Source organism: Agelaius tricolor, unplaced genomic scaffold (genome assembly GCF_023055355.1).
Source record: "Agelaius tricolor isolate 1412-34295 unplaced genomic scaffold, bAgeTri1.0.p SCAF_71, whole genome shotgun sequence".
Lineage (NCBI taxonomy): Eukaryota > Metazoa > Chordata > Aves > Passeriformes > Icteridae > Agelaius > Agelaius tricolor.
This window is the reverse complement of record NW_027269331.1, coordinates 381623-396542: the sequence shown is the minus strand read 5'-3', so window position 1 is coordinate 396542 and position 14920 is coordinate 381623. Positions and strand designations below refer to the sequence as shown.

Below are 14920 nucleotides of genomic sequence, written 5' to 3'. Positions count from 1 at the left end.
GGGCAAAGAATTCCTCCTAACCTCTCATCTACATCAATCCTCTGTCGGTTTGAGGCAGACTTGTCCTGAACCCTTGTAAAAAGTCTCTGTTTTTCCTGTGGGTTCCCTCCGGGTGCTGCGAGGCCACACTCAGGTCACCCTGGAGCTCCTCTAGCCTGGGCTGAACAATCCCCATTCCCTCAGCCTTTCCTGCCAGCCTGGCTCCATCCCTCTGATCACCCTGGAGCCTCCTCTGGGCTCTCCCCAGCAGCTCCAGGTGCTGCTGCTGCTGCTGCTGCTGTGTCCCCAGGCTGCAGGTGGGGTCTCACTGGGCTCAGGGACACAGGGACACAGGGACACAATCCTCCCTTCCTGCTGCCCACCAGGAGGGCTGGGGCACACCTCAGGGTCAGAGGCAGGTGTCCCACCCCGTCAGCATCCTCGGGCTCTGTCCCAAACCCAGCACACGGGACCAGCCCCGTGATGGGAGCAGCTCTGGAGCAGATCCTGAGGTTTCCATGGCACTTGTCACCCTTTATTCCACATGGTGCAGCTCCAGCCCCGAGCTCCCGAGCCATCCCAGCTGCTTTCCCAGCACTCCTGGTCTCTCCAAGCTGTGCTCCTGCAGCTGGGCGTGGCTGAGCCCCTCAGCGCCGCCCCTGGGGCAGGATTTTTGGTTTGTAAATCCATTGTTTCTGTCTCCTGAACACCTCCTGAACAACATATATCATAAAATAATATATAAAATATATAATATTTTATATAAAATATATATCATAAAATATAATATATCTATCATAAAAGTAGCCTTTCAGAAGGCTAATTTATGATTATATATATATATATATATATCATAAAATAGCCCTCTGAAGCATGGAGTCAAGATTCTCATCTCTCCCCATGTGGGGATTGCCTGCAAATTCCCCACTGGAGCAGAGCTTCCCCGGCTCAGAGAGGCTGTGCCAGCAGGACCCGAGGCAGCCCTGCTGGCAGCCCCATGCCCTGAGCTGTTTACTCTGGTTTTTAAAGATTTTCTAAGCTTTCTGATGTTGACATTCTTGCAGCGAACTTTCTCACACACTTTGTGTAAATACCTCACTGTTTTGCATTCTTTTATGGAAGAGGAGAAAGTTGATGGGCTGTGGGTCTGTCCAGTGTCATTGGAGAGGTGGCACTGTCACCCTCCAATCCACTGTCACTCTTGGAAATCTAGAAACGTTGGAGTCAGAGAACAAACTTCTTTTTTCCTTCACTGTGAGAACAGCAGTGTGAGCTTGTGTTCCTTCGTGCCCTATAGCGACACTGAGCTGCTATCACTTCCCCTGGTGCCTTCCTTATCAGCATCAAAGCAGCCCCAGAGCAGGCTCCCGAGGTTCCTGCTGCCCCAACAATCCAGCCATTGATCCGCCAAGCCGGGCTCAGCCCAGCTTCCCGCACGTTTCCATGTCCTTTTCCAGGCCCCAGAGCCCCTCTGACCCGTGATCTGCTGCTGTGTGTGCCAGCACACAAAGTCTCCAATGAGTCGGCCTCCCAGGAGCCTGCTGGGTTTTTCCTGTCTGCATTGGTTAAACCCCAAATGTAGCCAGCTACAATTTGCTCAGCTGGATTTGGGGATCCAGCCAGGACGTGTGGAACACCGGGACCCTGAGGCAGCTGCCACGAGGTGGCACTGGCATCTTGTCACCCAGCCTGGTGGCAGCCAGCCGGCCACCCCCGTCCCCCTGCCCTGCCATGCCTGCTCCGGATTTCCCGAATTTTCCCTCCTCTGGATGGACAGCGGAACTGCCAGTGGGTTGCAGATCGGGTGGGCAGCCACTGCTGCAGGAGGGATTTTCACCCTCAGAATCTGCCGGATTAGGGATGAGCAGCATTTTTATTTCTTTCCCCCCAATTTTTATGGTATGCCGTCCTTCTACAGGGTTTTTCCCCTTGGGCCACAGCATCAGAAGAGGTTCCGGAGTCACCAGATGCATCCCTCTCTCTGAGAAGTGGGAAAAGCAGGAATTGCACCTCACTGGGGGGATTTTGGGGTACCACACTCACCATCCAGCCCCCATCCCCACATCCCGGCCCTGGCTGCTGCACGGCCCATCCCGCTGGAGGTGCAGGTGCTGGAGGAGGCCAAACCCCGGGCAGGTGCAGGAAAAGGACGAGCACAGGGTGTCTCTGTCCCTCCTGGCCCGGTTCCCCTGGTCTGTGTGCAGATAAAGGTTTGTTTTCCTTTCCCAGCAATGCAGGTGCCGGATGAGCAGAGGGGAGCTGCTTCCCGCTGGGGCCAGGTGCCCGGGACACCTGCACCCTCGGGAATCCCGCTGGGATCAGCCCCGGAACGGGCTCCCCATTCCCCTGCTCCGGGTTTGTTCCTGGGACACCTGCACCCTCGGGAATCCCGCTGGGATCAGCCCCAGAACGGGCTCCCCATTCCCCTGCTCGGGGTTTGTTCCTGGGACACCTGCACCCTCGGGAATCCCGCTGGGATCAGCCCCAGAACGGGCTCCCCATTCCCGTGCTCGGGGTTTGTGCCCAAGCCGAGGGCAGGCAGACCGGGAATGGTCACCGGGCTGCTGCCCCGCCGGTGCCAAGGTTTCCAGCCCTGCCCCAAACACTCTCACCTCCACTGTTATTCCTGGGGTCAGGGCTTGGCGTCACTGTTTGGGCTCGGGATTGCAGCCGCGCTTGACCTTGGAATGCAGGCGGAAGGGCCCCCGCTAATGGGCCAGCTAATCTCGCTGCAATTAGCGGCACTCATTATGCCATTGGCAACAGGTCGGGACGTGCGGGACGCCGGCGCTGCCCCACAGCCTGTGCTGAAGGACAGGGACATTCTCCGTCCCGGCCAGCGGCCACCCCACAGCCAGCTCCGAACCAGGGCAGGCCAGAGCCAAGGAGGCCAGCGGGACCCCAGGACATCCCCTTCCCGTCCCCCCTCAGCCCATGGAAAACGCATTTGGGAGCCGCGGTACAAAAGGCCAAAGCTGCAGCTGACAGCAGGAAGGAAGCAGGAAAGAGTCCGGCATCGCCATCCGGAGCCCGGAGAGGCTCTGCGGGATGCCTGGAGCCACACACACGGCTCCGGCCGGGCTGCAGCGTGCCCGGGGCTCCGGCAGCGCTGCCCGCACGGCAGCGGGACGCACGGACAGAGGGACACACGGACAGAGCGTCCGCGGGGAACGCGGGGCTCCTCCAGCCCGGGGATGTGTCCCATCCCGGGCATTTGTCCCATCCCGGGGGTTTGTCCCATCCCGGGCGTTTGTCCCACCTCGCTCCATCCCGGGGGTTTGTCCCATCCCGCTCCATCCCAGGGATGTGTCCCATCTCACTCCATCCCAGGGATGTGTCCCATCGTGCTCCATCCCAGGGGTGTGTCCCACCCCGCTGCATCCCGGGAGTTTGTCCCATCTCACTCCATCCCGGGCGTTTGTCCCACCTCGCTCCATCCCGGGGGTTTGTCCCATCCCGCTCCATCCCGGGGATGTGTCCCATCCTGCTCCATCCCGGGATCTGTCCCATCTCACTCCATCCTGGAGATTTGTCCCATCCCGCTCCATCCCGGGGATGTGTCCCATCCTGCTCCATCCCGGGATCTGTCCCATCTCACTCCATCCCGGGGATCTGTCCCATCTCACTCCATCCCGGGATGTGTCCCATCTCACTCCATCCAGGGGATTTGTTCCATCCCGCTCCATCCTGGAGATTTGTCCCCTCCCGGGGATTTGTCCCATCCCGGGGATTTGTCCCATCCCGGGGATTTGCCCCATCCCGGAGATTTGTCCCACCCAGGGGATTTGTCCCTTCCCGGGGATTTGTCCCACCCCGGGGATTTGTCCCATACCGGGGATTTCTCCCATCCCGGGGATTTGCCCTATCCCGGAGATTTGTCCCATCCCGGGGATTTGCCCCATCCCACTCCATCCCGAGGATTTGTCCCATCCCGGGGATTTCTCCCATCCCGCTCCATCCCGGGGATTTCTCCCATCCCGCTCCATCCCGGGGATTTCTCCCATCCCGGGGATTTCTCCCATCCCGCGGTTGTGGTGTCCCAAAATGCTGCCCCGGAGTGCCCTGGCAGCGCACAGGCAGAGCTTTATCCCTCTCAGCATTCCCGGGCTCTGGCACAGGGCCGTGCCCCGCGCACTGCCCCAGGCCCCGCCTTGGCTCGGGGCAGAAGCAAACACGGGAGCCCTGACCCAGCAGCTCCTTTAATTCCCGGCAGGGCAGCAGGGCCAGCCCAGCTCGGACACCGCCGGGATTCAGCGCCAGGAACACCCGCTGGACACCGCCACAGCTGCGGGGAGCCCGGGCAGGGCTGACCTGGGCGGGCAAAGGGGGAAACGCTCTCCCTGAAGGTTCCTGCCGGCCCACGGTGGGACAGGGGCTGCCCTGCCAGCCCCATGGACCCGCTGGAGCCCGGCTGGGGCTGCAGGACCAGCACCTGCTGGCAGGTCACGCTCTTCCAGCTCTGGGGGTTCCCAGCAGCTCCATGGGGTTCCCAGCAGCTCCATGGGATTCCCAGCAGATCCATGGGGTTCCAGCAGCCTTGGGGGCTTCCCAGCAGCTCTATGGGGTTCTCAGCAGTTCCATGGGGTTCCCAGCAGTGTTGGGGGTTCCCAGCAGCTCTATGGGGTTCCCAGCAGTTTTGGGGGGTTCTCAGCAGTTCCATGGGGTTCCCAGCAGCTCCATGGGGTTCCCAGCAGCTCCGGGGGGTCCCAGCAGTTCCATGAGGTTGCCAGCAGCTCTATGGGGTTCCAAGCAGTTCCATGGGGATCCCAGCAGCTTTTGGGGGTTTCTCAGCAGTTCCATGGGGTTCCCAGCAGTGTTGGGGGTTCCCAGCAGCTCTATGGGGTTCCCAGCAGCTCTATGGGGTTCCCAGCAGCTTTTGGGGGTTTCTCAGCAGTTCCATGGGGTTCCCAGCAGCTTTTGGGGGGTTCTCAGCAGTTCCATGGGGTTCCCAGCAGCTCCATGGGGGTTTCTCAGCAGTTCCATGGGATTCCCAGCAGTGTTGGGGGTTCCAGCAGCTCTATGGGGTTCCCAGCAGCTTTTGGGGGTTTCTCAGCAGATCCATGGGGTTCCCAGCAGTTTTGGGGGGTTCTCAGCAGTTCCATGGGGTTCCCAGCAGTTTTGGGGGGTTCTCAGCAGTTCCATGGGGTTCCCAGCAGTTTTGGGGGTTTCTCAGCAGTTCCATGGGGTTCCCAGCAGTTTTGGGGGTTTCTCAGCAGATCCATGGGGTTCCCAGCAGTTTTGGGGGTTTCTCAGCAGATCCATGGGGTTCCCAGCAGTTTTGGGGGGTTCCCAGCAGCTCCATGGGGTTCCCAGTAGCTTTTGGGGGTTTCTCAGCAGTTCCATGGGGTTCCCAGCAGTTTTGGGGGTTTCTCAGCAGATCCATGGGGTTCCCAGCAGTTTTGGGGGTTTCTCAGCAGCTCCATGGGGTTCCAGCAGCTCCGGGGGGTTCCAGCAGCCCCGCCGCATCCCCCGGCGAGCGGGGCGTGCCCGGCGCGGTGTCCCCGGCTCAGATCATGGAGACCCTGTTCTTGATGTAGACGTGGTAGGGGTCGCTGCGCTTGTCCACGCGGCGGGAGCGGGTGTAGCCCAGGATGAGGCTGCCCACGGTGGCGGCGAAGAGCGTCATGACGAACAGGATGTACATGTAGGCGTTGGCGTTGCGCCGCGGGTCCCCGGGCACCGGCACCGGCCCGGCCGGGGGCTGCCCCGGGCACGGCCGGGCCCCGTGCAGGGTCCGGTTCAGGGCGCTCAGCACCGCCTGCAGGCTGCGCTGCCACGGCTCCGTGCCGTTCGTGCCCTCCATGGCCCTGCGGGGATGGACGGCGGGATCGGGGTCTGCACTCACAGCACCGGGGTCCCGGGCACAACACCGACCCCAAAGTGCTCCCCTGCCGCAGAGCAGGGTGCCCAAACCCTTTGTAACCCCAGCACCAAACCCTTTGTAACTACAGCACCCATACCCTTTGTAACCCCAGCACCCGAACCCTTTGTAACCCCAGCACCCAAACCCTTTGTAACCCCAGCACCCAAACCCTTTGTAACCCCAGCACCAAACCCTTTGTAACCACAGCACCCATACCCTTTGTAACCCCAGCACCAAACCCACTGCAACCCCAGCACCGAAACCCTCTGCAACCACAGCACCCAAACCCTTTGTAACCACAGCACCAAACCCTTTGTAACCCCAGCACCAAACCCTCTGCAACCACAGCACCAAACCCTTTGTAACCCCAGCACCAAACCCTCTGCAACCACAGCACCCAAACCCTTTGTAACCACAGCACCAAACCCTTTGTAACCCCAGCAGCCAAACCCTTTGTAACCCCAGCACCAAACCCTTTGTAACCCCAGCACCAAACCCTCTGCAACCACAGCACCAAACCCTTTGTAACCCCAGCACCAAACCCTCTGCAACCACAGCACCCAAACCCTTTGTAACTACAGCACCCATACCCTTTGTAACCACAGCACCCGAACCCTTTGTAACCCCAGCACCCAAACCCTTTGTAACCCCAGCACCAAACCCTTTGTAACCCCAGCACCCGAACCCTTTGTAACCCCAGCACCAAACCCTTTGTAACCCCAGCACCCAAACCCTTGTAATCCCAGCACCAAACCCTTTGTAACCCCAGCACCAAACCCTAAATCTCAGTCCTTCCACGGAGGAGAGAAAGTTCCCGGGGCTCTGGGGCAGCTGCCTGCCTCTCTCTCCTCCCAATCCCCAGGGCTGGGACAATGTGGGGACACAGCAGTCCCGAGGGGCTGGGTTCACACTCTGCTTTCCCCAGGGATGTGTGGGCATGGTGGGCTCCTGTCCTGCCCCGCTGCAGGGTGCAGAGCAGGCACAGCCCCCACAAATCACTGCAAGCCCACCTTGAGGGGTTGCTGCCCTAAACCTCCCTGGAGATTTCCCTTCCCTTTGGGTGCCAGGCCCCCGTGACCTGCCATCCCTCCTTTGGTGCCCTTTGGGTGTGCCATCCTTTGGGACACGGTGTGCCATCCTTTGGGACACGGTGTGCCAGCCTTTGGGACACGCCAGCCCCCACTTTTGTCCCGCCTGGGGTCCAGCCTGTGCCCTCCAGCTCCCCTTGCCTGCTGCACCCGCAGCTCCACCCGTGCAGGGGCAGCTGATCCCAAATGGGCCGCCCCAAACTCGGGGGACACCTCCCAGCATGAGACCCCAGCTGCGAGGAGGAGGAGGAGGAGGAGGAAGGGGCTGAGCAGCCACGAGCCCGCGGGGATGAGGTCGGACCTGGCTGCATTCCTGACTTAAGCAGGCTGAATTTGGGAGGTTCTGGGGCAAGATCTGGGTTTGTCCCGGGAGGGCACCCAGAGATGGGGCACGACTTTGATCGGGGCTGTGAGGAGCGGGGCACAGGGCGTGGGAAGGGGCTCGCACTCACCTCGTGTGCCCTCCCTGCTGCCAGGCTGAGCCGGGACTGAGCATCGCGGCCGGCGGCGAGGGAGGGAGGGAGGGAGGGAGGGATGCGGCGGGCTGGGAGCGCCGCCAGCCTCCTCCCCTTCCCGGGCAGAGCCACCTGCCGCGGCCAGCCCCGGGACAGCTCTGTGGGGCTCTATGGGGCTCTGTGGGGCTCTGTGGGGCTCTATGGGGCGGGAGAGCAGCGCTGCCCCCGCACACCCTGCCGCTCCCGCTTCCCTGTCCCTTGTCCCCGTCCCTGTCCCTGCCCCTCCCTGTCCCACGGTGCCCGAGCCCTCACATGGCACAGAGCCTGCCCGGGCATGTTCCTCCTGCTCACCTTGCCCTCCTGGAGCTCAGCCTGCCCCGTCTCCCCCTTTTGTGCTCCATGGCTCCATTTCCCCCTTCCCAGCCCCACCGGGCACCCCCGGGGCGCTCACGGGGAGCTGCCAGAGCTGTGCAGCAACAGAGAGAGCCCAGAGCTTGTGGGGCAGGGAGCACACCCAGAGCAGCAGCCAGGGGCTGAGGGTGCAGGTCAGGTCCTGCTCTGAGCAGGGTGGGGGTACCTCAGCCTCAGGCTGAATTCTCAGCCCTGCATAAACCCGTGCCCTCCCTCAGCTCAGGATGCTGCAGCCAGGACAGCGATCTGCAGCCCCACAGACCCCGTGGGAGCAGGTCTGCACTGCCCAGCTGGAATGTGGTGTGGTGCCACAGGAGCCTCGACAGCCGTGGCTGCTCTCCTGGCGAGCCTTTTCCCTCCTCCTCCTCCTCCCCCTTTCCCACTGCCTCCACGGTGGCCTTTCCTCCAGGGTTCATAGCCACCTCCCACCCTCCCTGGCGCCAGGATCTCCGCCACGTGAGGGTTTTCCGTGGGCTCAGGGTGAGGAAAATGCTGGCATTGATAAAGCCTTGGGGTAAGTAAGTGAGAAAAGGATCGGCAGCCAAAGTTCCCAGCAACTCTCTTTATATACAAAATCTGCCTTTTTACCCAGCAAGGTAAAGGATGACCCACGTGAATTCATGTGAATTCGTGAGCATTCACACAAATCTTTAATTTCTGTGGGGCAAAAAGCAGAAAAAAAACCCACAGAAGCACCTGTTTGGGTACTTCCCCAGCAAGGGACTGTGGTACCCACGGAGGTCTCACCGAGGGATGGAGACTCACAGGGCTGGAGAGAACAGCCCCAGGGCAGGTTTGGATGGTCAGGCAGCAGCCTGGAACCCTGTGCCACGGTCCACTCACAGTCCACAGGCAAAGGCACAAGAACTGGGGGCTGCCCTGGCGCCAGCACACCCGGCCAAGGCGGCACAAGGATCCTAGTCCCCGGGGTCCTCTGAGGAGACCAAAGTGCACTCAAAAACCTCCTGGAAGGAGTCGAGGAAGGGCTGGAGGACGTGGCTGACGGCGATGTGCTGTCCCAGCTCCCGGCTGAGCGAGGTGACGCCCTTGCCCTCCAGCCCGCAGGGCACGATGTGCTCGAACCACGAGAGGTCGGTGCAGCAGTTGAGCGCCAGCCCGTGCGAGGTGATGTGGCTGCCGCAGTGCACACCTGCGGGGCGCAGAGCACATCCCTGGTCAGTCAGCCCCGTCACACCCAGTGACCGCGCTGCCCGGTCACTGAAAACATCCTCCCCCGCCACGCTGCGCTCCTTTCTGCCAGGGGAATCCCAAAAATTGAGTTTCCTGCCAGACTCCCCAAAACTGGGTCAGATGGGGAGCAGCATGTCCAGAGCCTCCTGCATCCCCCAGCACCTCCCACCACTGGAGCTTCCAATGGGCCCGGCCATGGGGAGAGCTGCAGGGCCCCAAATCCAGGCTGCAGGGTCCTGGGAAGAGGTGCAGGATGTGGAGGGGTGCCAGGGAAGGGGCAAGGCTGGGGACTGGGCTGCAGGCAGCCCTGGGAGCAAGGGGTGCCGAGTGCTGGGAGCTGAGTGGGCTGCAGGGGCTCCAAATTGTGCTGCCCCCTCCTCCTGGGTGCCAGTCCCACCCCTGCAGCTCCAGGTTCCCGCAGTGCCCTGCCCCAATGCCCAGGGAATCGCAGGATGGGTTGGGCTGGGCTGGGAGGAGTTCCACGGGCAGCGACACCTCCCACCATATCCCAGGTTGGTCCAGCCTGGCCTTGGGCACTGCCAGGGATCCAGGGGCAGCCACAGCTGCTCTGGGCACCCTGTGCCAGGGCCTGCCCACCCTGCCAGGGAACAATTCCCAATTCCCAATATCCCATCTATCCCTGCCCTCTGGGAAGCCATTCCCTGGGTCCTGTCCCTCCATCCCTTGTCCCCAGTCCCTCTGCAGCTCTCCTGGAGCCCCTTCAGGCCCCGCAAGGGCTCTGAGCTCTCCCTGGATCCTTCCTCTCCGCTCGTGGAGCACCCCCGGAGCCCAGCCCGGCTCCATCGTCCCCGCCGCGCTCCCGGGGCCGTCCCCGCTCACCGATGGCGCAGAGTTTGCTGTCGCCCATCCAGACCCCGGTGTAGGGCGGCGGCAGCGCCCGGGCCGTGCCCAGCCCCAGGCGGCGGCACAGCCGCAGCACCAGCGCCTCCAGCCCGGCCACGTAGGCGCGCAGGGGCAGGCGGCGGCGGCGCAGGTCGAGCACGGGGAAGGCGAGCAGCTGTCCCGGCCCGTGGAAGGTGATGTGCCCGCCGCGCCGCGCCGCCACCAGCGCCGCGCCCCGCGCCCGCAGCGCCGCCGCCGCCGCCGCGCCCGGCGCGCCCCGCAGCCCCCAGGTGTACACGGGCGCCGCCGGCTCGCTCAGCACCACGCTCTCCGCCGCCGCCGCCGGGAGCGGCTCCCCCGGGCCGCCGCGGGCCGCCCGCGCCGCCGCCACGCAGCGCTCCTGCACCCGCAGCGCCTCCGCGTACGGCACCGCGCCCAGCCGCAGCACCCGCACCGCCCGCGGGGACATGGCCCGGGGGGACAGCCTGGGGACAGCCGGGGGACAGTCGGGGATACCGCCGGGACAGCCGGGGACACGGCCGCGACACCGCCGGGACACCCGGGGACACGGCCGGGACAGCGCCGAACCGGGCAGGGGACGGGGATGGGGACGGGGACGGGGACGGGGATGGGGACAGGGGCACCGGACACGGGGACACGGAAAAGCAGCGGGCACGGGGACGGAAGGGAGGCGGGGACGGAAAGGAGGCGGGGATGGAACGGGAGGCGGGGATGGAACGGGCGGCGAGGATAGGGACAGCGGGGTCATGTGCACACGGTCATGGGGACGGGCTCCGGTGGGGATGGCGGCGCAGGGCGGCCGCGGGGAACGGCAGGGGACGGGCACAGGGAGGGGAGAGCAGCGCAGAGGGGACAGGAGTGGACGGGAGGGCACGGGGAGAGGATGGAGAACAGGGATGCAGGGGCAGAGGATGGGGGATAGGGCACAGACATGGTGAATAGGACGTGGAGGGCAGGGCAGAGGGGACAGCAGCGCACGGGATGCGGGTTTGGGGTTGGAGAGGGGACAGCAGGGCCTGGGGACACGGGACATGGCCCAAAGGCGGGTACCGGGGATGGGGAGATTGGGGATGGCAGCTGGTGCCCAGGGACAGGGCTGAGAGACAGGGACAGGGGATAAGGAAGGCACAGGGCTGCGGGTGGCTGATAATGGCCAGGGCTGCAGGAGAGGCACAGCGGGGAGAGCCAGGGCCCCTCTCGGCACAGGGTGTGGGACACGGGGCACTGGGGTGGGGGACAGGGTGAGGAGGGGACAGGCAGGGGTGAGGGCAGGGAGTGTGCACATGACATCCCACAGCAGCTGGGCAATCTCAGGCCGGCTCAAAGCAGGCTAAAATCAGGATTCTGGGGTACAATTAGGATGGTTGTGGATGCTCCAGCCCTGGAAGTGTTCCAGGGCAGGTTGGATAAAGCCTTGAGCAGCCTGGTGTACTGGAATGTGTCCCTGCCCATGTCAGGGGGTGGAACAGGAGGAGCTTTAAGTTCCCTTCCAACCCTTCCCTTTGTATGATTCTGTGCTGGCACCTCAAGGTTGTGCAGTGTAAATAAAGTCCTTGTGTTGCCGAGGTGCTTGTGAGGGCTGCAGCTCTGGGACTGTGAAAGAGGAAATGTTCCCACCTCAGCTTCTTATTCCAAATGTAGGAAATGGACAAATCTGGTCGAACCGCTAATGAGTGAACCATTAAAACCTGAGCAAACTTTCCCAGGCTGCAGCCCTTCCAGCTTATCCAGCGTGTGAAAGTTATGTCCTGATTTTATAGAGCAGTCGCTGTGTTACTGTTTTATCAGAACACACCTCCCTGGTCATTTGCCCTTTGTCATCGCAGGTAATTTAGGCATTGGCTGACAAGGTCAATTTCTGTGTTATTGCAAGGGAGGAAAGCCGCTTCCCTTTGTTAGGCTGTTTTCTCAATGAAGAGGAAAAAAAATGGGGGGAAAACCACCAGGAATTGGTGGAACCACCCTGAGGATCCCACCTGGGGTGGGGACATCGCCTCAGCCAGCTCCAGGAGAGCTGCTCCAGCTCTCTGCCTTGTCAGGGCAGACACAGCAGCGTGTGTGCAGCCAGTTATTTCCTTGTTTTTATGGCTGAGCCCCCCGTTGTTGGCAGGGGATCAAAGCCCAGTGCCCTTCCTGCCTGCGTAGGACAGGGGAGCCGTGTGTCACAGCCCTGGGACCCTCGTCAGCAGCACTGGCACTGCCCATTCCCTGTGCACATCCTGGACTGTCCAATTTACTGCGCAAATCCTGGACTGTCCATTCACTGTACACATCCTGCACTGCCCAATTTACTGTGCACATCCTGGACTGCCCAATTTTCTGTGCACATCCTGGACTGCCCAATTTACTGTGCAAATCCTGGGCTGCCCCATTCCCTGTGCACATCCTGCACTGCCCAATTTACTGCGCAAATCCTGGACTGTCCCATTCCCTGTGCACATCCTGGACTGTCCCATTCCCTGTGCACATCCTGGGCTGCCCAATTTACTGCCCTCATCCTGCACTGTCCCATTCCCTGTGCACATCCTGGACTGTCCAATTTACTGTGCAAATCCTGGGCTGCCCAATTCCCTGTGCACATCCTGCACTGCCCATTTTCTGTGCACATCCTGGGCTGCCACATTCCCTGTGCACATCCTGCACTGCCCTGTTTACTGCCCTCACCCTGGGCTGCCCCATTTTCTGTGCACATTTACTGCCCGCATCCTGCCTTTCAGCCGGGCGGAAATTGTCACTTTAGGACACGAAACAGAAAGACACAGACACTGGATTTTCTAAGGCAAAAGAGACGGGAGTTTAATTCTGCCTGGATGTGACAGTGCCACCTCTCCAATGACACTGGACAAACCAACAGTCTATCAAATCTCTTTTCCTCTGTAAAAGAATGCAGAACAGTAAGTTATTTACATAAAGCGTGTGAGAAAGTTCGTTATGAGAGTGTAAACACCAGAAGGCTTAGAAAGACTTGTAAAAACAAGGTGACAGGAAATGGCATGCAAGGGGGCACGGGTGGCTCACCTTTTGTCCTTCTCTCAGGACTAGGGTGCTTCCAAAGCACCCCAGCGGTGTTCATGATGCTGCACCTTCTCCTCTGGGTGCCTTGAACACCAGCAGAGCCTCTGCAGTCCCCAGCAACTCCTTGGAGAGTTTTTTTCTGGCAGGAGAGCCCTTTAGGGCTGATGCAGGCCAGGGCTCAGCAGCAGGAAGGCGAGGGGAGGACAGGGGTGGTGGCTGTGGAATGGCTCCCTTCTCCCACAGGGCTGGGATCACCCCCTCCGTGCCCCTCAGCAGGGTTTGATCCTGGCTGCTCAGCCCTCTGATATCCAGCTGGGTCTCCAAGCCTGGCACAGCAGGAGAGGCTGGGAATCCTTCCTTAAGCTGTGGCTTTAATTTTGGCTTTATTGGTGGCACCAGGGTGCCATGAGATACCTTAGAAACATCACCCAACATCACCCCATCCCTACTCAGCATCTCCCAGGCACTACAGGCACCAGCCACCTTGCTAGGGAGGACAAACATTTTATTCCAAACATGTTATTTCAGCAAAGGACAAACATTTTATTCCAGAATGCACCTTTCCCCAGGAGCCCTGCGGGGAATGGCTGAGATGCCCAGTTTTTAGGGCAGGATCTCGGGGGCTGTGTCCCCCAGGCAGGGCTGCTCTGCCCCCTCATTGATCCCAGCAGCATTCCCAAGGCCGTGCCAGAGGGGAAGGAAGCCAGGGAAGCACACGTGTCGGGCTGTGCCCCGGGCTGTGCCCCACGGGGGCAGTAAGGAAGCACTTCAGGAAGCTCCTGCTGGCCTGGCAGAGGGACCTCAGCTGGGGCTGCTGTGCTGATTGCACCTCCCTGGGCAGGGCTGGTTTTTGGCCCGTCCTGGAGCAAACACCACAGCTCCACGCTCCTCCAAGCTCCTGTTTTCCCCTGGGAAGCTCAGCCAGAGCAGTGATGGCAGCTCCTCAGGAGCTCCAGAGAGATGCCCAGGGGTGACCCCACCTGCAGGGCTGCCCCAGGCCAGGCTGGACAGGGCTTGGAGCAGCCCGGGACAGGGGGAGGTGTCCCTGCCACGGCAGGGGAGTGGAACAGGATGGGCTTTAGGGCCCTTTCCAACCCAAACCCTTCTGTGATTTTAATAACTTCTCCTGATGTCCAGTCCGAACCTCTGTTGTTTCAGTTTGTGCCCACATAGCTCATATTCTTTATTTATACATATAAGTTTACATATACATTTATACATATACATTCTATTTATACACATAGATATAAATATATATATTTATTATACAAATAAAAATATAAATAAAATATAATATAAATATATATATAAATTTATATATAAATTTCCATGTAGCTCATATTTTTTATTTATACATATACATTTACACATAAATTTATACATATAAATTATATTTATACATATACATATAAATTTTGCATATAAATATATTTATACATATAAATTTACACATAGCTCATATTTTTATTTATATATGAATGTAAGTTTACATGTACATTTATACATATAAATTCTATTCATGCACATACATATAAATAAATTTATATGTATAAATTTCCACATAGCTCATATTTTTTATTTATACATATACATTTACACATAAATTTATACATACACATATAAATTTTGCACATAAATATATTTATACATATAAATTTACACATAGCTCATATCTTTTATTTATGCACAAAGCATAAAGCAGGCATGAGTGAGACCAGATGCAGATCCTACAGCATTTTAATATAGAGGAAAGGAATCCTCAGCTGGGGAATTCTTGCCTCGTACACCCATGTGTGCCCTTAAGCCAACCTGCAGGACCAGCACATACTGAGCCCCGAGGGTGAAAAGTGTAATTTTACACTCATCAGGCACCTCAGCCCACATCATCACGGAACCACCCAGAGGGCTCAAAGCAGGAAACTTATGGAAGAAAAAACAGGAGATGAAAAAGAGGCTCAGAACAATGAAAAGATGAGTGAGGTGCTTGAGATCTGCACACTCCTTCCATGAAGGAGGCAGAAATGTCAGGCCAGGAATGTCACGAGAATAACTGC

The 14920-nt window shown here is 59.5% G+C and overlaps 3 protein-coding genes across 4 annotated transcripts in view; all 3 read right to left on the bottom strand.

Annotated features, from left to right (window-relative positions):
- The window catches only part of LOC139585286 (uncharacterized), a 445268-nt gene that overhangs the window by 258826 nt on the left and 171522 nt on the right, over positions 1 to 14920 (bottom strand). The window lies entirely within an intron of this gene.
- On the bottom strand, positions 4301 to 7586 carry KCNE3 (potassium voltage-gated channel subfamily E regulatory subunit 3). The gene is made up of 2 exons (XM_071417879.1): positions 7383 to 7586; positions 4301 to 5786 (listed from the first exon to the last, which is right to left on the bottom strand). Exons 1-2 carry the CDS (start codon positions 7424 to 7426, stop codon positions 5486 to 5488), a joined length of 345 nt encoding a protein of 114 aa, XP_071273980.1. The 5' UTR covers positions 7427 to 7586; the 3' UTR covers positions 4301 to 5485.
- LIPT2 (lipoyl(octanoyl) transferase 2) lies at positions 8344 to 10681 on the bottom strand. Its single transcript, XM_071417877.1, has 2 exons — positions 9828 to 10681; positions 8344 to 8946 (listed from the first exon to the last, which is right to left on the bottom strand). Exons 1-2 carry the CDS (start codon positions 10597 to 10599, stop codon positions 8714 to 8716), a joined length of 1005 nt encoding a protein of 334 aa, XP_071273978.1. The 5' UTR covers positions 10600 to 10681; the 3' UTR covers positions 8344 to 8713.